The sequence below is a fragment of the Vipera ursinii genome (genome assembly GCF_947247035.1).
Source record: "Vipera ursinii genome assembly, chromosome: 4".
Lineage (NCBI taxonomy): Eukaryota > Metazoa > Chordata > Lepidosauria > Squamata > Viperidae > Vipera > Vipera ursinii.
Genome location: NC_139514.1, coordinates 64676264 through 64701514, shown reverse-complemented (window position 1 = coordinate 64701514; position 25251 = coordinate 64676264). Strand labels below are relative to the sequence as shown.

The following is a 25251-nucleotide window of genomic DNA, read 5'->3' as shown; positions in this document are numbered from 1 at the left end:
CTCATGATTTTTTTCATGAAACAAGTGTGCCTTTGCCCAAAAAAGGTTGAAAAACACTGTGTTAGGGAATACTAGGTAACCCATGATTCATTGGGTCATCCTTTCAGAGTTATTTACTTATGCACCTCTTACCCTTGCTGTGTCTTCTTTGTACCATTGTACAAACTACCTGTCTAGGACTTCCAACTTCCATTGACTTTCCTTGGTCAATGGAACCTGGTATTTGTCTGGCTTTCCGTGTTCTGGTGGCCAACACACAGGACAGCAGCTATGAGTTTACATGCTAATCTATCCTGTAGAGTTTTTTCCTGTTCTGTGTATTTATGCTAAGAGGATTGCTGAGAGTATCGCCCCATGATGAAAGTAGGAGACTGAAAGTATGCCTCTTCATTAACAGCCCCCATCTTATAGAACCATCTCCATGAGATATCCATTTGATCCATATTTCATGTTGATTTCATCCTTTGCTATGGATGGCAGACTTAAGACTGTAGTTCTGTTTTTGATAAGAGTAATGTTACACTTTTTATTACCTTGCTTATTAACAGTACATTACAGAGCATCTCAGGTTATGACTACTTGTTCAGTGACTGTTCAAATTTATGGCAGCACTGAACAAGGGGACTTATGAATGGTCCCCAGAGTTCTATCCATCACAGCATCCCCATTATTTTCATGCAACAGACTTACATATCTACCCTTTGTTGCCCTAATAAGTTATTTCTCGCTTAACAAGTGGTCACTTAATGACTGTTTAAAGTTTCAACAGATTTCAAAAAAGTTACTTATGATAAGCCCTTGAAGTTACAACTGCTGCACCACCACTCCCACAGTCATGCAGTTGCTTTTCAGGTGCTTGATAGCAGGCTCACTTTTATGACTATTTGCAGCTGTGGTCATGTGATGATGATTTGCAATGTTTTTTGCTGTTTTCTTCATTTAATACCATATGATTCACTTAACAGCCAAGGTGACTTGCTTAACGGCCATTGTAAAATGATTGTAAAATGAAGTCAGGTCACATGATGACCTGCTTAATAACTGCAACAACTTGCATCCAAAATTCCAAGCTCTATTGTGATTGTAAGTCAAAGACTAGTTGTAGGTAGTGTCCCAATTCATATTAGGCTAAATGGTCTCCTATGAAGAACATATAAAATGCTGAATAAATAACTAGGGATAGTCTAAGGCAGGGCTGTCAAACTGCTGGCCCATGGGCCAGACGCATCATCCAGAAGCCGCGCCCACCCCATTGCTGGCAATGGCAAAACTCCCAATACATTGCGTGACATCACTTGACGTTGCAAGTTTGACATGTCTGGTCTAAGGAAACAAGTGTGCAAGTATGTCATAAAAGTGGAACATGGCTCTATCATTGGATATCTAAAACCCAAATCTTCTGCTTCAGTTCGCTTATGGTTTTATTGATTGCAGCTAAGAACCTTTATAAGGTCTTATCTTGCTGCAATGAGGACAGCGAGGGCTAATTACTTCGCTGCCCTCATCGCTTCTGCAGATAATCGCCCGGCTGCCCTGTTTAGGGTGACTCGCTCCCTCCTTAATCAGGAGGTGAGAGAGGAGCCCTTGTTTCAGCCAAAATCTTAAGATAGCAAAATTTTAATTGTACTCAAGAGAAAATCAGTCTAATTCTACTTGTATTAGAGTATTAAGAGTTGAATATGGAATTCATAATAAGATTTTAAAACTGTAAACCAGGAAAGTCCTTATAAATAAATAGCTGAGTGCCACTAATATCTAACCCAGATTGTTGGCTTCAAATTCTTTAAAAGCTTCAGGGACATAATTATTAACAAATTGACCTGCAGATTTAGCAATTGAAAGATATGCTTTGGGAGCTTTTAGTAGAAACGTTTGAATAGATCAACAGGTAGAAGATTAAAACAGAGACGTGGATATATAAAGGATTTTACCTGATTGATATTTTTATTGTTTTAATAAACTTTTATTTCCAAAGTTAAAATACAAAATCAAAAAAGAAAAAACGAAAAAAAAACCAAAGATAAAAACAAAACAAAAAGGTATATTGAACAAAATATCAAACATTCACATAAAACATATAAAATGTCTGCCCTGGTTGAATACTGATAAATATATTACAGCAATAATAATTATTCCCCCCTTGTCTGTTTGATGTATTTCTTTTCATTGTCCATCTGCTTGGAGCCTTAAAGCATTTCCTAGAGAATACCAATACTTTTTGTTTAGTTTATTTTGATTTCAGTCATGATGTACTTATTAATGAGTTTAGGCAAGTTCCTGAATACACTGTCAGAATTAACGCCAATAGGCAAAGATTTATTTCCCAATACATTAATTAAAATCAACATTATGTGAACAATTCTAACAGTGCTATCTAACAGTGCTATCTTAACTAAATTAAAAAAGCCCTCTGGAAGAGAAACTATTTTAGCCTCTTCTGGAATGTCATTAGATTAGGGCAAGTCTGATTTTCAGTGGAAGACTACACTATGGTTTGGGGACATAATGGAGAAGCACCTTCTTGTTTCTTCCATTTTACAGTACTTGAAAATTGCTAACAAATTTTCCTGAGGCATTGCATCAGGGATGCATCAATTTTGATTCAGGGAGGTAGTTCTGAAAAGATATCAGCCATAGATGTTTTTATAGAATTAAACTAGCAGTTTAAATTGAACCTGAGAAAGTGGTAGTTATTAATAGGTTTGTCTGCATCTTGTGATATATCAATTTATCTGTAAGAGACTCTTAACACTGATTGTATTCTGGCAAAATGCTTCCTGCAATATGAAAAGCTTGAGATTTTATAGAAGAGGTAGTAGTTTAGACCATTGTAATTATACAGTTTGACTACTTGTGATGAATGGACTGAGTGCCTAATTGGAACAATAGGTCCTTATTCTTTTCAGCAGACCTATTAATTTCAGACATATATTAAATCATTTTTATTGTTTCCAACACAATTGAATATTGGAAGAAAATTATGTAAGGGCTCAGAACTCAAGAGGATAACTTTCCAAAAGTGAAAAACAATAGTGTCAAATTTGATACTATAGAGAGAAATTGATAAAAAAAACTTACATTCAAAAATGGCCAAGATTCTGGTAAGGGCTGTGAAGAAAAAAAAATCCAGGAAGTGCATTTGGACTATAATTTGGTATGTTGCTGACTCTTCCATTCTCACTCATTCCCACCTGGTCATTTGATGCAGATTAGAGCATGTTCAGAGGGACGCGGTGGCTCAGTGGGTTAGGACGCTGAGCTTGTTGACCAGATGGTCGGTAGTTTGGCGGGTCGAATCCTGAGTGCCGCGTAACAGAGTGAGTGCCTGTTACTCGTCCCAGCTTCTGCCAACCTAGCAGTTTGAAAGCACACAAAAATGCAAGTAGAAAAATAGGGACCCCTACGGTGGGAAGGTAACAGCGTTCTGTGTGCCTTTGGCATCTAGTCATGCCGGCCACATGACCACGGAGACGTCCTCAGACAAGCGCTGGCTGTTCGGCTTTGAAACAGAAATGAGCACCGGCCCCTAGAGTCAGAAATGACTAGCACGCATGTGCGGGGGAAGCTTTACCTTTTTACCTAGAGCATATTCAGGCAGCCTTGTGCTTCCATTGTGCATACACCCCCAAAGAGAAAAGATACAGGAGGGGAGAGCAGAAACATGATTACACATAAACAATATATATGTACTGACCCTGATTAATATTTGAGGAGGAAATGCATATGCACACATAAAAGACAATGTGTGACTTTATTATGCAAAAGAAGTGGAGCCATTTTTGGTAAGCGATTAGGAAAAATTCTAGACCAGGGCTTTTCAACCTTGTCACCCATTGTACCACTTTTAGGATATGGCAACATCCCAGTACCACCAGTCACCTAGCAAGTTGTCAAAAACTTGATGAACCCACCCACCCCCAAAAAAGGAAAAAGGTGATGAAGTACAGGTAGTCCTCAACTTACAGCAGTTAGCTTAGTGACTGTTCGAAGTTACAATGGCACTGAAAAAAGTGCCCCCCAAACCACAGCCGAGCAAGACACCTGCCTGCCTACGCGGTGGCACTCTTCCTCCTGTCTAAGGTTTTCATTGTTGTCAGCATTTCTGTTGAGGATTGGCAGCAAGGGAGGGGTGGGGGTTGGTTTTATTCCCCCCCCTGTCTGCTGGGTGGTTGCAGCAGGTTTTGATCACTTCACATGACCCTGGGACACTGTGACCATCATAAATAAGAATCAGTTGCCAAGCATCTGAATGTAAATCACAAGACCCTGGAGATGCTGTAACATTCCAGCTGATCAGTGCTTCTTCTGGGCTCAGCAGAAGCACCAGAATCAGCACCGAGCTGTAGCTGGAGCCTGGTGCTTCTCCTGGCGCTTCCGCTGAGTCCGGACAGCCCTGAAGAAGCGCTGATCCTGGCGCGTCCGCTGAGCCCTGACAGTCCTGCTGCTCCAACCATCTCTTGCTCAGGCTTGTGCGGTGCTGCCACCGGTTCAGCTCATTCCCGTCCCCCGCTACTACTTTCCTAGGATGGTGGCGTACCACCTGCCAGGTGCCAATGTACCACAGGTGGTGCCCATACCACTGGTTGAAAAGTCCTGTTCTAGAACCTATGATCTGCATGTTTCCCCAATCTTTATATAGCAAATTACATGGAAGAACCTGATCTGTATTTTAATAACATATTTTAATTTTAACAGAAAGGTTTTCTAGTTAAAAGGAAAAAACAATTATGGACAAGCATGAAAACATATTAATATTTTAGGTTCATATCTAAAACCAACATTACTAAATTATAACAAGCCATTGTTAGCCATAGCTTAAAAGAGCAAGGAAAAATTATACATAAGAAATAACAGTGTTGTATTCTGCCATTGTACATTTATCTGTGAACAGATGCTGAATGATGTGCTGTTGGACTGATTATAATGGGATTGCCTTAAAAAGTATGACCTTGATTGTGCCAGTTGCACTACACTTAAGGATTTTTCAAATTGCAAATCTTAGTTATTATATGCATAGCAATGCTTTTAACATTATTTCCTGGGCTGCAAGAACATAACTTAATCAGTACCTTGCAGCACTTGTTCATTTTTGAGGCAGTTGTCTTTTGTGACTATGACTAATGCATTTGCAATCTTTCTTTTCCATAAAATGGAATACTGACAGCTCATTAAGTAAAACATAGGTCTGAGTTCACCTGGCCTTTTTCAATATTACTGGGGTGGTGTCTGCTGTTAAAGAGGTGGGTGAGAGGAATGAAAGTTGGGTATAGTCTCTAATCTGAAATCTAAATGTCTGACTTTATACTGTATAGCATGGTTAAGTTTCCTTATAGGAATAGTGAATAAATTTTAATGGATTTTTAATAATTTGAAGATAGCATTACAATCCAATATCCACTTGACTGGGAACAAGCCCTATTAAGCTTACTACTTAGCTGAGTACATAAGATTATACATTAAAGTCATAACAAAGTTAAAGCTAAAGGCTCATTAAATTTCATGAGGATGAGGCACATAGTACAACCCTTAATTATCATTAATTTTAATGGAAATATTTTAGAAAATCTAACTTTCTGAAATGTCCCTAGCATTTTAAGAGTGTACCATTTTCAGAGAACAGATTTTCTTTTATCACACATGCTTTTCCAACAGAACCATTGGTTTATGAGAAGTACATGGAGTTTGTCGGAATATATGTACTGTGACACTAGTCTAACTATCATTGTAGAGAAATTCAACAATGAATTAACCTATCTCTTTATTCTTAAAACCATCCACATACAAAACCAAGTATTATACTATTAAAATCCTCTAATATTTGTTTTGAAAAGAAGTAATTTGGATCAAACAGATTGATTTAGTTAATCATTATTGTTATATCATGAATGTGAATTAATACAGTTGAAAATATATAAATATATATATAATGTTGGATCCAGTCTTCATCAGAAGCAAATGGAAGCTAATTAAAGATTGCATTATATCCTAAGCTAGTTTATCTAGGATTTGAGAACTTCAGGAAAGGACCTTCTTGTGATCTCGCTTGTACGTTAAATAGGAAATAGTCTATTTAAATTTTTGATATACAGGACCAGAAGTTCAGAGCATTGTGGCTGTGCCTTAATAATGGCCTTGGGTGGCATGACGGCTCAGCGGTTAAGACATCGGGCTTGTCAGCTGGAAAGCCAGCCCAGGTTTGAGACGTGAGTGTCATGCGATGGTATGAGCTCCTATTATATGCCCCAGCTTCTGCCAAGCTAGCAATCTGAAAGCATGCAAATGTAAATAAATAGATACCGTTTCGATGGGAAGGTTTCTGCGTTCCATATTTTCATACTGGCCACATGACAAGGAAGCGTTTTGTCAGGCAACGCAGGCTTCCTTGGCTGAGAATCAGAACTGAGCACCCCCTTTCTTGAGTTGGTTATGACTGGACAGGTGAAACCTTTAATAGATATGATATGTGAAATTGAGAAATACTTGAAGTTGATGATTTTGTTGTAGTTGATAATTCGGATACACTTGCAATGTATGTTTATATGTAACATATCAGATTTTAATCACTGAAGTTCATTATATTTCCCAGATCTTCATCCTTTACAAAATGACTAGTTTGTGTAAAAAAAGAAGCTACAATAAAGCAGCCATAGCCAGAAATGATGTTAAACTTGATGCAGAATTCTTATAATCAGGTTGAAATCATATTTAGTAACCAAGAAGAAAACTTACAATAAAGTGCAGTCCCAATAAATTATATTTTAATATCTTATTTGTATTGTCTAAGAATGTTTCAAGAACATGAAAACATAAAACTCTTTTCTTTCCACAGGGCGTGACAATGCATGTGAGAAAACATCATACATGTTTCTGAGAAAAGAGCTTCCTGTGCGACTTGCTAATACTATGAGAGAAGTAAATTTGTTGCCTGACAATTTGTTGAATAGGCCTTCTGTTAAGCTAGTACAAAGTTGGTAAGCACTCATTAAAATAAAGGCAAATGAAAATTAGTTATAACATACTGTATTTCCTTATAATTAATTCAGTAGCTGTGTTTCTGCTCCATTCTCTACTTGCCTTGTGCATTTTTTACTTCTTTCCTTTTAGGAAAGCTCAATTCCCTTTTTTTCTGGCCTTACTGGTAGAAACTATTCCCTGTTTTCTGTTCCCCTAATTTTCTAAGTGTTTTTTTAATCTGCTACAACAATTTAAAATAATTTTTGTGTATATGTATAAACATGGATACATGGATGTATTAATTATGTAATTTTATAGTATAAGACTAAGATTATCCTTTGCGACTGAAGATAATTTATGTTATGTTAAGTTGACCTTTCTTTAAAAAATTATTTTCCTATATAGGTAGTCCTTGCTTAATGACTGGTAACTTAACACAGGGCTTTTCAACCTTTTCACCCATTGTACCACTTTTAGGATATGGCAACATCCGAGTACTACCAGTCACCTAGCAAGGTGTCAAAAACTTGATGGCCCCCCCAAAAAAAAGGAAAAAAGTGATGAAGTACAGGTAGTCCTCAACTTAACAATTCACCTAGTGACTGTTCAAAGTTAACAATGGCACTGAAAAAAGTGCCCCCCAAGCCACAGCCAAGCAAGACACCTGCCTGCCCGCCTGGCAGCACTCTTCCTCCTATCCGAGGTTTTCATTTTTGTGAGCATTTCTGTTGAGGATTGGGCAGGTGGGGTGAGGTGGGGGTTGGTTTTTATTCCCCCCGTCTCCTGGGTGGTTGCAGCAGGTTTTGGTCATTTCACATGACCCTGGGACACTGTGACCATCATAAATATGAATCAGTTGCCAAGCATCTGAATGTAAATCACAAGACCCTGGAGATGCTGTGACATTCCAGCTCATTGGCGCTTATTCTGGGCTCAGAAGCGCCAGGATCAGTGCCGAGCTCCAGCTGCAGCCTGGTGCTTCTCCTGGCGCTTCCACTGAGCCCTGACAGCCCCGAAGAAGCACTGATCCTGGCACTTCTGCTGAGCCCTGACAGCCCTGCAGCTCCAGCCATCTCTCGCTCAGGCTTGTGCGGTGCTGCCACCAGTTCAGCTCATTCCCGTCCCCCGCTACCACTTTTCTAGGATGGTCATGTACCACCTGCCAGGTGCCAATGTACCACAGGTGGTACCCGTACCAATGGTTGAAAAGCCCTTACTTAACAATTGTCCAGCTTAATAGCCTTGGAAAGAGTACTTCCAACCATCACAAAGCATGTGTGCGCACACACACCACATCATGTGATTGTGATCTGAATGCTTGGCAATCTGTTGCTCTTATAGTCATTATCAACACCTCACAATCATGTGATAACATGTTATAGCTCTCTGTTACAGAAGCCTATCAAATAATATTGAAAAAATGTTGATCTTTCATATTACAAAATTATGATAGCTATGGTTGTTATTAACTTCTGTGTAAAAAAATCACCCCAATCTGGATACTTTTGTTATGCCTTGTTTGTATTGAAAAATTGTTCTATCCATCAGAACCTTCCATTTCTTCTTCTCCATGTTGACTACTTTTCTCACGAAAGATTGTCCATCCTTAGAGTGTACATTTGCATCTTTACTAACTTCTGTGGGAAGCTGAATTTTTTTATTTCTTTTCCCAAAATAATAATATTAACTCATAGAATCATGGGGTTGGGAGGGACCTTGAACGTCTTGTAGTCCAACTCTTGCTACAATTCCAGGAGACAAGCTGTTCCATTGATTGTCCTCACTGTCAGGAAATTTCTCGTTAGTTCCAGGTTGGATCTGTCTTTAATGAGCTTCCACCTATTGCTTCATGTCCTGTCCTTGGGTGTTTTGGAGAATTAAGTCAACCCCCTCTTCCCTGTGACAATACCTCAAGTACTGGAAGACAGCTATCGTGTCATCCCCAATGCTTCTCTTTGTTAGGCTAGACATATCTAGTTCCCTTAACTGTTCACCATCATCATACAGTTTAGCCTCCAGACCTCTTACCATCTTCATTGCTCTTCTCTTAACTCTTTCTAGGATCTCAACATCTTTTTGTATTGTGGCAACCAGAACGGAATGCATTGTGTCCTTTGTGGTGTAGTAGATAGCAGTACTATCACATCTTGTGATCTTGATGCTATCTTCTGTTGATACAGCCTAAGTCTGCACTGGCTTTTTTGATAGCTGCATCACACTGCTGATTAATATTTAAGTGGCTTGGTGGCCTGGTGGGGAGAGTGTAACTGGGTCACGTGAATGGTGGGCCAGCACGCATGTGCATGCAGCTTGACTTGCATAAGTTGAGCTGTGTGTGTGTACTTGCAATATCCTGCTGCTCGCACAAGTTGAGTGGTGCATGCATGTGGGACGGCCGCCACTCGTGCTGCCTGGTTGCAAATAGGCCACAGCACAGGCGTTGGGGATCCCTGCATTAGGACACATAAATCCCTCTCACAGTTACTACTGTTCACCCAGGTACTACGTATTCTATAACTGCATTTGAATTTTCCTTCTTAAGTGCAGGACCTTATTATTCACACCACTGAACTGCATCTTGTTGGACAGAGTCCAGTGTTCAAGTCTACCTTCCAGAGTATTAGCAATTTCCCTCCAGGTTGATGTCTGCAGATTTAATATGCAAATATCAAATATATTCTTCTTCTATGTTTCAGGTATATGCAGAGCTTTCTTGAGCTCTTACAGTATGAAAATAAAAATCCTGAAGATCCACAAGTTTTAGATAAGTAAGTAAAGAAAGGTGTTGAAACATGAAATCAGTATGTTGAACTTGGGCTGAGTTTAGTCTTGTAATAAGCTGGCAATAGTTCAATGAGCACTTTTGAACTTTTTAATTAAGTTTTTAATTGTAATTTTAATTGTATTAGAACAAATTATGCAATACTAATGTGTTTCTAAGTAGGAGCTTGATCTTGTTTAAAATGGAGAAATCAATATTACAATGTCAAGTGAAATTATTTCAGAAAGATGTAAGGACTAGATTGAGTTTAATAAATAAAAATTAAGCAAATAAATATAGAATATCTTGAAACTATTTGTTTTCCCTTCTTGAGCTAAAGCTTTCAATGAGCATAGCATTAAATAGTTTGGATAAGTTTAGTTCAAAGAGCATAGATAAGACTGAGCATAAACAAAATGCTGCAAGCCAAATTTCTTTGTGAAAAACATTACTAAGAGTGGATTTTTCATACTTTGGCTTTGAAAGTATGTCATAAAAATCAGGTAATCCAATTTTATTGCCATGTATCATATTTCTGTTTGGTATGTCTCTATTTTAGAAAATGATATTTTTTAAATTCACATTTTCTGTATACTTCTGTTTTCTTAATTTGAAGTAGCAAAGTAGAAAATTGACTTGGCATTATCAAATCGTCATAGAATCAGCAGGTTCTAATCTAAGTATTTAAGCATTAAATAATTTTCAAGATAGGGTGCCATTCCAATCAGCAAGCCAAGTGAGTAGTTTAAATACTCCTTGATCAATATAAAGTTTTGGGATTCAGTATTACTGTTCAGATTTTTCAGTTATTCTTAGAGTAATAAATCATTTGAAAACTGCACGAGGAATTTTCAACCTTCCTTAAGCTGTGCTGATTAGATGAGGAAAAAGGCAAGTAAGGAATCTTTGGAAGTATGATACTCTCTTGCAATCAGAAATATATGCTAGAAAAGTAGCTGCAAGGAAAACTGATACGATTTTATTACTGGATAAAAAAGGTTTTATTTACATTTCTTCACTCCTCTAAAGAAATTTCTGATAGGAGAAGTGAAATTTAAAGTCAGCTTTATGTGTCTAATTTTTTTTAAAGAAAGCTTAGAGTTTCATGAATAATGGCTGCTGGATCCAATACTATGTTGTGTGGAATTAACATTTACTATTCCTTGGATATTAAGATAATTTGAGAAAACAAAGCTACTAATAGTAATCAGAATACTCATAGAATGCCATATTTGTACTCTTGACTATATATTTATGAATTATATCAGTAACAGTTCATCATTACCCAGGATTATGGCTATCTTTATATTGCAATTGTCATTTTTTTCATGTAATGTATGTAGATAATGTAATCATTGTGTCCATTCTCTAGCCATCATGTTTCCAACAATTAATTTATCCAGCTTCGTTTAGCACAAATGTAGATTTGATCTGCTAACTGTAGACTGATCAGTCTTATTTTATTAGATTTATTAGATTTCCCTTTTGCATATAGTTTCTCTTCTCCATTTCTTTCTAAAATTGTCTGAAGCATTGTTAGTTTCCAATTACAATTTGTAGACATTATTCACAATGATTCAAATTTTTAAAATTCAAAACTAGCTTGAACTAATAGTGGTTGGCCCAAAATCACTAAAATAAATATAATACTAATAATATGTAAGTTTGAAAATACTCAATAATTACCTAACAGTGTACTGCTATCCCAAAATCACCATGCAAACTACGGTATATGATACATCATTTTTATTTTAGAACTATTGAACAACAATAATACAATTTTTAATTCTGCAATTATTGCACAGTAGAAATTTTCATTAACATTCTGGACAACTTAGTTCAACCTTTTCCTTCAGCAAACTTTATGGTTCTGAATTGTGAATGATATTTTGAAGCTGTTATCCAAAATTTGAAAATAACAGTAATTGTAATACTTTTGCTTCTATTTTTTTTTCTCTGCAGCTTTTTAGATATTTTAATTAAAGTCAGGAATCGTCACAATGATGTTGTTCCTACTATGGCCCAAGGAGTTATTGAATACAAGGAAAAGTATGGATTTGATCCTTTTGTGAGCAGTAACATTCAGTATTTTTTAGATAGATTCTATACCAATCGCATCTCATTTCGCATGCTTATTAATCAGCACAGTAAGTATCTCTTTATTTAATAATAAGGAAATAAATTGGTCTTTTACAGCAAAAAAGGATATATGCCTGTAGTGAAAACATATTTTTAAAGAATGTAATTTTTGACATATATTATTTATATCTTTGTTACTCAGAATTTCATTTCACTGTATATGGTTGTCTTTCCTTCTCTTTTCTTCTCATTTGAAATTTGTGCAATAGTCTAGCACTAGACATGAGGGATAATTGGCTAAAGAATATACAAGAGAGTATAATAAGCCATTGGGCATTTGGACCTGGATTTTCCTACATTCTAGTAAAACATGTTATTTACTATCCTGCCCTGACTTCATTTAATTCCAGCTAACAAAATAATTAGCTATTGGAATTATTTATTGAATTTGTGTCTTTTTCCTAGGCTAACTGCAGTACTGCACAATTTCTTATCATTAGAAATTAAAAAATATGGATGTTTAATGGACAAAAATACTTTTGGGAGTAGGTGGGGATTTTATTTATTTATTTATTTATTAATTCCATTTATATCCCGCCCTTCTCTGAAGACTCAGGATTTTATTTGGCAGAAAGAGAAAGTCGTATCAGTCAAAATTAATAGGAAACAAGCCAACAGCTTTTTCAGATTTTTTCCCCCTCCAGCTTCTAAGGAGAAATGAAACTGGTGAGGAATCTAGAAAATGACTTTGGAAAATACCTGAGCAATATAGGGTATATACTGTAGAAAAATTAAAGATATATTAATTTTAGGACATGTTGCCAGGAAAAGTCAAAACAGGGATGTATAATGAATGCCTTTGCTTGTTTGGCAAGGAGTAGTTGCTTCAGCTTGTACATTGGGCAGAAAGCATTATCTTGTATGACGTCTCCAAGTCACAGTAATTGCCAAGGCTCAGTGGTCAGGAGACTTATTTTTTTAAAAAAAAATAAGCAAGGCTCGTTTGAATTGCATATCGTTTATCAGTTAAGGAAATCTGATTTGCATTGTCATTGTGATTGTGCCAGTTTTTACCCCCAGCCCAGTTTAAAAACGTACCAGTGGAACCATTTTTAAAATTGCAGTAAATATGATTCATCTAACATTGTGATATTTCACAGATTTAACTTTGAAATTAGTATTTAAATTATTCTGCACTAATTATCCACTTGGTCAGTTTTGTTTTGATGATGGCATATTTTAAACTGCTATTTCAACAGCTGTAAATAAATTACAGAAAAATGTGTTTCTTACTCAGTTATTTTCAGGATATCTTTTTGTTTGTATACATGTGTTGTCCATGGGGTCGTGATGGGTCAGACATGTCTTTGCAACTAACAACAATAACAACAACAACATACATGTGTAAAGAGTGTGCACTGTACATACCATTCCATTGCATAAAGCTTGCAAATTTGATTTAATATGTGCAGTATATTTGGATACGCTTCTCAAGAAGCTGCTAATTTACCAAGACTGATGAAATAAGCTGAGGGATATTACTTACTGTATTTTTAATGTTATATTTCTAAAGGACTTATGGCAGTGCACAATTAAAATTAAATTTTAAAAAATAAACATAAGAAATCAAAACCAGTATAATGAAATCTAACCACAGATTTAAAACTAATATAAACTGTCCCACTATGTTAGACAGCAAAAGAAATTCCTGGGACTTTTAAAACCAAAAATATAACTTTACTGTAGATTTCATGTGGTTACAGAAATAGGAAAGCCAGTTCTAATGTTTTCCTGAGAAAACAGCATAGATAAACTTTTCCTTCATCCCCTGGACCTCCTACTGTCCATTGTCCACCAGAAATTCGCCCTCTCAGTAGAGGCAGAGAGTGAATTTGAAGTGACTGAAGTATTGGGCCCATCAGACTTGTTTGGAAGACAAATTTCAGGAAGACCTCATTTATTTTTAAGTTCTTGTGGTCTGTCCACAACTTGAAAGGAATCTTACTGCCTTGCAAGAATTGCCTCCAGGTTAGGAGAGCCCAATGGACCACATAGACTTCCTTTTCCCAGATAGCCTATCATCTCTCAGTCTCTTAAGAGCTTGCGGGATGTGTAGGCGCATGGCTGCAATTCCTTTTTTCATTCTTCTGGAGCAGCAATGCCCCCACAGCCACATCGCTGGTGTCTGCTTGTATCACAAAAGATTTGTCTGGGTCAGGATGCTTTAAGTTCGGTGCCAAAAGACATTTTAGGTTCTTAAATGTGGCTTGGCATTTGAGTGACCAATTCAGGGGTTGGCTGGGCTTGGAGTTAGCTTCCACTTTCGTCTTCAATAAGTTCATGATCAGCAGGGCTATTTGAGCGAATGTGGGGATGAATTGGCAATAGAAGTTTGCAAAGCCGAGAAAACTTTGCAATTGTCTCTTCGTTCATGGGGGGTCCTACTCTAATATTGCCCAGACCTTCCCGGGATCCATCTCTATGCCATCTTTCAAAATCTGGTCCCCTAGGTAGTCTAGGCTGGCTTTATGGAAATCACACTTAGAGAACGTTGCATAAATTTGCGCCTTCTGCAGCTTCTCAAGCACTCCTCTGACTAATTTCACATGCTCCTCCTTGGTTTTGGTGTAATTAATATATCATCCAGACACATTAGGCCTCCTTTATACAGGTGCTTGTGCAGTACGTCATTTATCAGCTGCATGAACACTGCTGGGGCGCCCTGTAATCCAAACAGTATCACTTGGAATTGGTAGCAGCCTAGGGGGCAGTTTCTGTTTTCCTCTCATCCCCTTCCTTAATTCTCACTTGATAGTACGCCTCCCTCAAGTCCAGCTTAGTGAAGATCCTCCCCTTTGCAAGGTGCCCCAGCATGTCCTTCATCAATGGGAGGGGATACATATTTTCCATGCATATACCATTTAGCCCCCTATAGTCGATACACAGCCTAAGGGACCTATCTTTCTTCCCTTTAAAAAACACAGAGGCCACCATCCTCAACCTGGCCAGCTGAATGAACCCCCTGGCTAAAAAATTTTCAATGAAGGTACAGAGCTACTCCATCTCCCTGGGTGTCATTGAATATAGTTTTGGCTTTGGCAATTTAGCCCCAGGCATGATTTCAATTGCACAGTCTGTGGGGCTCGTCCCTCACTCGCTACTTTGTGGCCGTGGCTGGCTGTTCAGACTTCTCAGTCTTTGGTTTCAGACATGCGATGGCTGGCTGTGCTCCTGCTCCAGCCTGAGGTGGTGCTACCTCTTTCTGAGCTGGGGTCTCTCCCAGTTTTTTTCCCTTCTTCCGAGTCTTTGCTCATAGCCAATATCTCAAGGTAACCTCCTGGTGGGATCCAGGTAGGCTATTTCTGTGAGAATTGGCTTAATGTCAATCATTCCACTAAGTTAGACAGCAAAAGAAATTCCTGGGACATTTTTTTACCAAGAGTATAATATTTACTGAAGATTCCATGTGGTTACAGAATTGGAAAAGCCAGTTCTAACATTTTCTCGTGAAAACAGTATAGGTAAACCTTTCCTTTGACTGACAGCACTGTAGTTGTTCAGTAAGAAAATTAATCCTCCAAAATACACCTTGCCTAATAATTGTGCACATGGTGTAGTTTTTCACTGTTAGCTGCTACTGTAACACTTCCTAATGATCCAAGTAGCCAAAATTAATATTTAATTGATATTTTAGACCAAGCATGTCAAACTGCCGGCCTGCGGGCCAGATGTGTCATGCTGAAACCACGCCCACCTCATTGCCAGCAATGGGGAAAAAGTTGCGATATGTCACATGACATCGCAAGTTTGAAATGCCTGCTTTAGACTGTAGAAAATTGCTTTGGCTGAATTTTTTAAAAATGAAAAAAAAGGTAATATTGGGATGTGTTCAAGCCTGAGCTACAGATATTCTCTTCTATCAGTATGCATATGTTATCCATCTTATTAATAATGCTTTTTCTAAGAATTGATTCTCATTTGTAGAAATTTAATTTTGGATATAAATGCCGAATATGGATGTTTTAAATGTTTATATTTCTAAAGAACACACATGTATGCTTGTGCTTGTGTATCCCCAGTTAACATTTCTGAGCATTTTTCCTGTGTGTGTGTTTTATGCATATATGTCCTATCACAGATTGATTAAATAAATAAATAATTTATCCTTAATGTCATAAATAAATAAATCTGCCCTCTTTGCAGTTCCAAGTACTGATCAGAAAACATTTGAATAGGACAATGTGAATTTATGCATGCACGTTCTGAAATAAATGCCACTGAATTTAATAATACTGAGTCCACTTGAGTTGGCATTTTTCAGTAGGCAGTTTAATCATTCTTAATCCTAATAGTATTATCATCATGACTTAGCAATAATAAATGGTTGTAAGTGAGTAAATTTAGATTTCCAGCCCAACTTTCCACAACTGCCCTTCCCAAGCCAAGGACAGGAAGGCATGGCCTTAGTGGAAGAGGGAATAAAGAAAGATAATATCGAAGAAATGATGGGTTAGAATCATTAAAGAAGGAATGCTAAAGGAGGGGGAAAATGAATTATGAATGACAAAAATTAAAATAATGTCAAAGGAACTGGTGGTTATGTTGCACTGAGTTATTGCACATTGGATTTTCCCCATGCTGAGTTGTCCCGCAGCAAGTTGGCTGGGGCAAGATGGCCGGGGCAAGTCAGCCAGGGCAAGTTGTCCTAGACCTGGATAGCAATGAAGATTATGAAAATGATAGTCAGATGCCCAGTGTATCTTTTTTCTTCAAAAATCAGAGCAACAAAAGTAGTTTTTCCTCTGACACTCTATTGATGTGAAAGTTGAACTTCAAGAAAAAGGATAGAAAAAGTATTGGCATTTTTGAACTTTGCTTTTTGAGATGAGTCTTGAAAACACCCTGAATAATAAAATAAAATATATAAAAATTAAAAAATAAGCAAATAGATCGTAGGACAAATCAGTTCAGAGGACAAACAGCAGCAAGATAGATGGACTTAATTACAGTGGTGAAGGATTCACAGTTGGAGGATGTAAAGGGCCAGGCTTGGGACAGATCACCCTGGAAAATGTCAGTCTGCTCTTTTAAGAGTTAACATTGACTTAATGACACATAAATCATTAAAATATATGCATGGTTTGCTTAAGGAGTGGTTACGCAATTATATATATGCATCTATATATGAAAGAATGTTATTCCACAAGGAGAAAAGTAGCAAGTATGCCTGCAAAAGCTACAAGAAAATTGGTTTGTGTAGGGTGCCCAGTAAGGTGTTAGCAGTATTTTGATTGAAAAGGTGATGCAAAGCCATATATGTGAAATATAACATTATTCTGGACAAAGACCATGCAGATCAGATTTTGTTTTTAGGAAATTATATTAATATTTTCTGCCAGCTTATTAGTACAGTATAGTATATAGTTTGCTGTCTAGTTGTTTACTTAGAGAAAGCATTTGATAAATTATTTTTGATTTCTGTAATAAATATGAAATTGAAAGTTGTTTTCTGAATGCAATAAGTGATATATGATGGAAGTAAAGCACACATGAAAATAAATGGAATGGTCAACCTTCTGCAGAGAATAATTTAATTTAATTTAATAATTTGATTTCTATACCGCCCTTCTCCCGAAGGACTCAGGGCGGTGTAAGACGGATTAGTGGTATCTCCATGTATATTTATAAATGAATAAGGAAGCTTGGGGAGATATTACAAGTGTATATGGATGATACCATTAGGTGGCTGAGAATCTAAGCGAATGTTAGCTAGATGACATAATTTTATTGCCTCTATGAAGGATTCATGTGGAGATAGTGGTGCGGAGTGAAGAAAAAAGTTGAACAAAAAAGGCAATGTGTGATGCTCTGTGTATAGCTGAGGGGAAAGCTGTTTCCTTTTCTCACGCTTTAATTTCTTTGTCTTACTATTTCTTACTCTTTTTTTTTGTACTCTTGCTTACCCCCCCAAAGGGAATAGCATGATCGGTATGTATGTATGGAATTGTAGGTTGTCTTAAACCCTCCCAAATAAAAATTAAGCAGGTCATAACTATACCAGTTTTATGAACTTCAGTAGGTTTAATCTGAAGGCTGCTTATTAAGATGTTCTGCAGGACCATTTTATTTTAAAAATAGAAATGTACGGATTAAATGATATTTAATGAAACGCACCACTGGCAAAGCCATGTGACACTTGTGCTGCTTGACGTAAAATAATGATTTCAGTATTTTTTTTTGTTAAGTTTGCATAAAGCCAATCTTAATTTTTCCAGATATTAAGTTGATTAGCTGTATGAATTAAATCACAGAGATACAGGGAGTGCAGAATTATTAGGCAAATGAGTATTTTGACCACATCATCCTCTTTATGCATGTTGTCTTACTCCAAGCTGTATAGGCTCGAAAGCCTACTACCAATTAAGCATATTAGGTGATGTGCATCTCTGTAATGAGAAGGGGTGTGGTCTAATGACATCAACACCCTGTATCAGGTGTGCATAATTATTAGGCAACTTCCTTTCCTTTGGCAAAATGGGTCAAAAGAAGGACTTGACAGGCTCAGAAAAGTCAAAAATAGTGAGATATCTTGCAGAGGGATGCAGCACTCTTAAAATTGGAAAGCTTCTGAAGCGTGATCATCGAACAATCAAGCGTTTCATTCAAAATAGTCAACAGGGTCGCAAGAAGCGTGTGGAGAAACCAAGGCGCAAAATAACTACCCATGAACTGAGAAAAGTCAAGCGTGCAGCTGCCAAGATGCCACTTGCCACCAGTTTGGCCATATTTCAGAGCTGCAACATCACTGGAGTGCCCAAAAGCACAAGGTGTGCAATACTCAGAGACATGGCCAAGGTAAGAAAGGCTGAAAGACGACCACCACTGAACAAGACACACAAGCTGAAACGTCAAGACTGGGCCAAGAAATATCTCAAGACTGATTTTTCTAAGGTTTTATGGCCTGATGAAATGAGAGTGAGTCTTGATGGGCCAGATGGATGGGCCCGTGGCTGGATTGGTAAAGGGCAGAGAGCTCCAGTCCGACTCAGACGCCAGCAAGGTGGAGGTGGAGTACTGGTTTGGGCTGGTATCATCAAAGATGAGCTTGTGGGGCCTTTTCGGGTTGAGGATGGAGTCAAGCTCAACTCCCAGTCCTACTGCCAGTTTCTGGAAGACACCTTCTTCAAGCAGTGGTACAGGAAGAAGTCTGCATCCTTCAAGAAAAACATGATTTTCATGCAGGACAATGCTCCATCACACGCGTCCAAGTACTCCACAGCGTGGCTGGCAAGAAAGGGTATAAAAGAAGGAAATCTAATGACATGGCCTCCTTGTTCACCTGATCTGAACCCCATTGAGAACCTGTGGTCCATCATCAAATGTGAGATTTACAAGGAGGGAAAACAGTACACCTCTCTGAACAGTGTCTGGGAAGCTGTGGTTGCTGCTGCACGCAATGTTGATGGTGAACAGATCAAAACACTGACAGAATCCATGGATGGCAGGCTTTTGAGTGTCCTTGCAAAGAAAGGTGGCTATATTGGTCACTGATTTGTTTTTGTTATGTTTTTGAATGTCAGAAATGTATATTTGTGAATGTTGAGATGTTATATTGGTTTCACTGGTAAAAATAAATAATTGAAATGGGTATATATTTGTTTTTTGTTAAGTTGCCTAATAATTATGCACAGTAATAGTCACCTGCACACACAGATATCCCCCTAAAATAGCTATAACTAAAAACAAACTAAAAACTACTTCCAAAAATATTCAGCTTTGATATTAATGAGTTTTTTGGGTTCATTGAGAACATGGTTGTTGTTCAATAATAAAATTAATCCTCAAAAATACAACTTGCCTAATAATTCTGCACTCCCTGTAGGTAACAGATACGACTTTAACAATGTGTGGGTTTGTTGTACTTATGTACTTGTATGTTTAGTATTAAATACTATTCCTAGTGTTATTGATATGACATTTAATTTGTTTAAAATTTATCCATCTGTCTTGGGCACTGTATAGATTACAAAGCAATTCTATACAAGTCTACTAAGAAACAAGATCCATGGAAGCTTTCTCTAAGTCTTTCCTAGAGCTAAATCTCAAAACCAAGAGATTGTGAATGTTTTTGAGGAGCATAGGGACATTTCATATGATTGTTCATGGCATATTTAAAAGGTTGAGTAAAGGGGATCAATTCAATACAACCTGCAATTAGGCTAATCTGTATTGTAGTACATTGTATGCAGGAATTTAGTACTGCTGAAGAAAGAAGCATAGCAGTTGTCACCAGGATACATTTTGTCTGCACAAGGATTTCTTCACAATCACTGGAAACACATTTTTCAGTATTAATAATTTTATAAATATAAATATTTATTTTATGAAGGATTTTAACAAGGTTTGTTAAAAGGTTTGTTTTTCCTTTGCATGGATTAGAAACCTACAATTTTTAATCTTTAAAAATAATAGTATTTCAATTGATTCGGCCTTTTTATCCTCATAGCACTGCTTTTTGGTGGAGTCACCAATCCTGCTCATCCAAAACATATTGGGAGCATTGATCCTACGTGTAATGTGGCTGATGTAGTAGAAGGTAAAAGTAAAAATAATATTGCTTTGCATTTCAAATGTAATTTCTGATCATAAATTCAGTAGCTATATTAGTTTTCATCAAAGTAAGTTTGCTTCTTCTTTCTGTATTTTGATAGCTTGATCTTTGCATTATTGATGCTAACCATAGTTAAAAATCAGTCATATTTTTTTCAGCCAAAATTTCCATACCCACTTCAGGTTAAATTTGGTATCATTGTTAGTGTACCATGATTAAACCAAGACACAAGTAAAGTGGCTTAAGATGCAATATCATGTCTGGCTTTAACTTTGCTAACTATGTTTTGCAGTGAGTTACAGATATTGTTGCCCTATTTGTAATTAATCATGACTTTGGACTTGACCTTGGCCCTTTTCCCATCAGTGTCTCATAGTCAATGAGATTATATTATTCCTAATTTTCTGTCTTCAGAATTCTATATAGTCCTCAATATATTTATTTTCACGTTACCTTTTACATTACACTGATTGCCATTACATAAAATAATTGCAAGTTGTATTTTATTTGTGATGGCATTTGTGTTCCTAGTATATTGGAGATGAACCAATAGCTTCCTCAGTTTAAATAAATAAAAAATATTGCTTAGCTTGATTATGCAAAAAATGATTCAGGAGCGAGCTGACTTTTTTGTCACTAGATAGAGGCACAACATACATAACGCCAATGACAACAACAACAACAATAATAATAAGTTGGAATGGACCTTGGAGGTCATCTAGTCCAGGGGTCGGCAACCTTAAACACTCAAAGAGCCACTTGGACCCGTTTCCCAGAGAAAAGAAAACACTGGGAGTCGCAAAACTTGCGCGCGAGGGGGGGAGCTTGATTGAAGAGTTTGATTTAAAAGAAATAGAGGCTGCTATGCATGAGTTCTCTCTCTCTCTCCCTCTCCCTCTCTCCCTCCCTCTCCCCTTCCCTCCCTCCCTCTCTCTCCCTCTCCAATCTTCTCACCTGGCAAGCTGGCTTCATGCTGTTGTCCAACAAGCTGACACACATTCTTATTGGGCTGGCTCTCCTGCCCTTGGTCTGCCAGTCCTCTTCCCCCACTCAGTGTGAGTGTCTGTGGCTCCAGAGCCGCGGGTTGCCGACCTGTGATCTAGTCCAACCCCCTGTTCAGGCAGGAAACTCTATACCATTTCAGATACATCCAGTCTTTTCTTAAAAACTTCCAGCGTTGGAGCATTCACAGCTACTGGAGGCAGGTTGTTCCACTGGTTAATTGTTCTAACTGTCAGGAAGTTTCTCCTTAGTTCTAGGTTGCTTCTCTCTTTGATTAATTTCCATCCGTTGCTTCTTGTCCTGCCTTCAGGTGCTTTGGAGAATAGCTTAACTCCCTCTTCTTTGTGGCAGCCCCTGAGATACTTAATATAATCAAGTGTATATTCTTCTTAGTAAAATATAATAGTAAAAGTAGTCATAAAAATATTTCAAAAATTTTTTAAATGCCCCAATGAAATAAACTGGTAGGATACAGAGACCTATCTGTTTACATTTTCGTGCTTGTTACATTCATTGAATATTGGAAATAGTGGGTTAAATGTCCATTTCCTTGTTCAAATAGGTTTGTCAACTATGAAACTGCACTGGAAAATCCATTATTGAAATAACTTTATTTCCTTGGACTGTATTTTATATCTACATTATGAGTGAGATGCCAATAATTACTTTGTCTACAATTTTAAGGTAGTTTTCACGAAAGGTGCAGGTGTAGCTTTTGAAATTTAGCTTTTATTAATATGGGCATTTTGGGTTCTGAAATTGGGCTGTGCAATCTTACATATGCCTAATGAAGAATTGTTACCATTGATTTCAATAGAATTTATTCTTCAGGTAAGTGTGAGTAATACTATATCTTAAATTTTTCTCCCTTAGCAGATAGATATTAGGAGATTCAATTAGGCATCTCTCACATTACTTGAAATCTTATAGGTTTTGTCTAAAAATAAGAAGAACTTGTTACTCTTCCCTAATTGTTACTCTTCCCTAACAGATGCCTTTGCAACTGCCAAGATGTTGTGTGAGCAGTATTATCAAGTAGCACCTGATTTGGAAATTGAAGAATTCAATGGTGATACAGATATGAATGCTTTTTAATATTAAAAATCTTTCAGTGTATTGATTGCAAGAAATTGTTATTTAAATGAAAACTAATTGCTGAATACATTTTTAACTGAGAACTGTAACAGTTTTCTATCGTGCAGAAAATACTTTTCCTTTCATTCCACCATTTCTTTCTTTTGGATTTGATTGACTGATTGATTGCTTATGGGTCACCCAGTTGGTAACAACTTAGCAACCATGTACATTTTATCCAGGAGAATCATGTCCTCAGCTTGTCCTTCGGCTCCTATGATGGTGCAGCCATTACTGCTGTAATTAAATCCATTCCATTGCTGCAGGTTGTCCATTTCTCTTTCCTTGAATCTTTCCTAGTATTATAATCTTTGTGAGAGAGCTAATTTAATTTTTAGATGATGTACATTTCTAGGAAATAATATAAATCAGAAAATTACTGTTATTTGTGTTAACTTTAATTCTCAGTTAAAAGTTTTATTTATGTTTTCTAGCTAAAGCACCAGGCAGGCCCATTCAGGTTGTCTATGTACCCTCGCATTTGTTTCACATGCTTTTCGAATTGTTTAAGGTGAGTATAGTAACATCAGGGGAATGGGATATTATTTGGCTTCTTTTTGAGTTTGCCAGAAATAGTGTTATCACGCTTCACCCTGAATATAGCTGTAGGTACACCTTTGGATGCAATATTGTCTTTGATTGCAAACTGTTCATGCTAATTAAAAGTCAGATTTCAGCAACAGATTTTAACAACATGGGGAAACTTTTAGATGCTAAATGTATTGCTATCTGAAATTGGAAACTCATCTCTTCTGTTTCATTTATTGTTATTTCATGAAAATAGTTAATATTAGATAGCCCATGGAATGGATGGATGAAGGTTGCAAACCTCACCTCCAGGAAGTCATTGAATCTTCACATCTTGACCCTACTGTCTGTTTTAGAATAGTGACTTGGTAGTTCCTGCTAATTTCACCCATCCTGGCATCCACTTTTCAAATCCTGATGTATAAGAAGCATATGGCTCTCATACCTCATTTTGCTTTTCTGATGAAAAGGCAAATCTAGTTTAATTCCTATAGTATAATCTCTGCTCACATGGCATCAAGGTATGGTTAGAGGTTTCAGCCTACCCCTGGGAGATAAACTAAATTAGAAGAAATAAAAATGATGTCAACATTAAATTTAAAAATAATGATAACTTTGAATACCTAATTTTAGATACAGAAATACTAGTTCATGTTAAAGTAAGTAAATATGCAGGATTATACCAGATTGATTTTATGGCACAAAAGAATTGGATAACTTTTTTTGCAACATCAGCTCTTCCACATGCAGTCTGAATTTCTTTTCACTTTTGGGTAGTGAAAATCCCAGGAATTGAGAAGTGCCTAGATTAGAGCAGTTGGAAATCTATCCTATGAGTGAAGAGGGACTGCATCTTCCTTGAAGGGCGCCTCCGCCACAAGAAACCATTGCTCTGAACATCTTAGCAGTAATACACAATGCAACCTCCTCTTTGGGGTGAAGATTGTGGAGGCTTCAGAACTGGAAAAGGTTTTGGGTCTGAGTTCTAACATGGATAAAAAAAAGGATTGCTGTTGTGAATAACATCTGACGAGACTAGGATCAATGAGTACAATCCACTTGGTATACTTTGTATGCTTAGCCAGGTGTCTGCCATAGTATGTTAATTGTTTCTAACTGAAGTGATCTATAAAACCTGAAAAATAAACAAACATCCATAAACAAAATTTCTGAGCTTGCACAGAGAAACATCCACATTTCAATGAAAATTCCTTAAGAGATTTGTTAATTATTCTTAGTATTGAAAGAAACATTTTCAATTTTTTTAGAGTTCTTTTTTCCCCTATTAAAATCTGAAACTAAATTTTAGCTCTTGGAAATAATAATTCTCTCTTCTCAGCTTTGGTCGAGCAAATTTTGTCCTGGTTTTAAAAGTAGAGCAACTTAGAGCAATATTTTTTACACTTTAAATAGGAGAATGAACTGAGGTATCTATGAACATTACAAAGGATATCTCTCATGAAGATGTGGATTATATATCTACAGCTATCTGCCAAGCAGGCTGGCTGACTGTTTCAGACTTGCAGTCTCCTGATCACAAGAAAGATTGAGCTTCAATTTAAAAATAAAATTACATTAATAAGATTAAGCTTCTATTATAATTGCAGTAATTTTTGTACAAAGAAATATGCTCCTACTTGCATGACAAGAAAGAATGTTTACATAGTGTCATTTATACACTTGAATACTTTATACATTCAGGTTACTTTATACATTCAGGTTACTGTCTTCTTTTTTAAATTGTATATAAATGAGACAGAAGTTCATAGTTTTAAATTAAAAGGTGACCAGAATTTGTAAAATTTTCTGGTGTTACTACTAACATGAGTTAAGTGTCTTTAAAAGTTTTGTTTCGAATTGCAGAATTCAATGCGAGCTACAGTAGAGCTGCATGAAGGTAAATGTGAAAGCTATCCATCAGTTAAAACATTAGTCACTTTGGGAAAAGAAGACCTATCAATAAAGGTAAATAATATACTAAAATTTAAAAAATCTTTTTTGTTAACTGAGGTAGAAAATAACTGTATATATTGAGTGAGTACCTTTGTGAATAATGTAGGTAACTTAAAAGGCATAGGTTGAGAAATTTTTATGATGAGATATTGGTGTTAATTTTCTCAGGTAGAATTTTATTTCAAATTATTATGACTATTTGGCTCTTTGAATAGTTATTTACACATTC

At 36.8% G+C, this 25251-nt stretch overlaps 1 protein-coding gene across 9 annotated transcripts in view; it reads left to right on the top strand.

The window, feature by feature from the left end:
• The window catches only part of PDK3 (pyruvate dehydrogenase kinase 3), a 40150-nt gene that overhangs the window by 3911 nt on the left and 10988 nt on the right, over positions 1-25251 (top strand). For all 9 annotated transcript variants that reach the window (XM_083362072.1, XM_083362067.1, XM_083362066.1 and 6 more), the window contains exons 2-8: positions 6830-6971; positions 9651-9722; positions 11678-11862; positions 20301-20390; positions 22399-22476; positions 22976-23052; positions 24933-25034. In XM_083362072.1, the coding sequence (XP_083218198.1) occupies positions 6830-6971; positions 9651-9722; positions 11678-11862; positions 20301-20390; positions 22399-22476; positions 22976-23052; positions 24933-25034 (746 nt within the window). The remainder of the gene's footprint in view (positions 1-6829; positions 6972-9650; positions 9723-11677; positions 11863-20300; positions 20391-22398; positions 22477-22975; positions 23053-24932; positions 25035-25251) is intronic.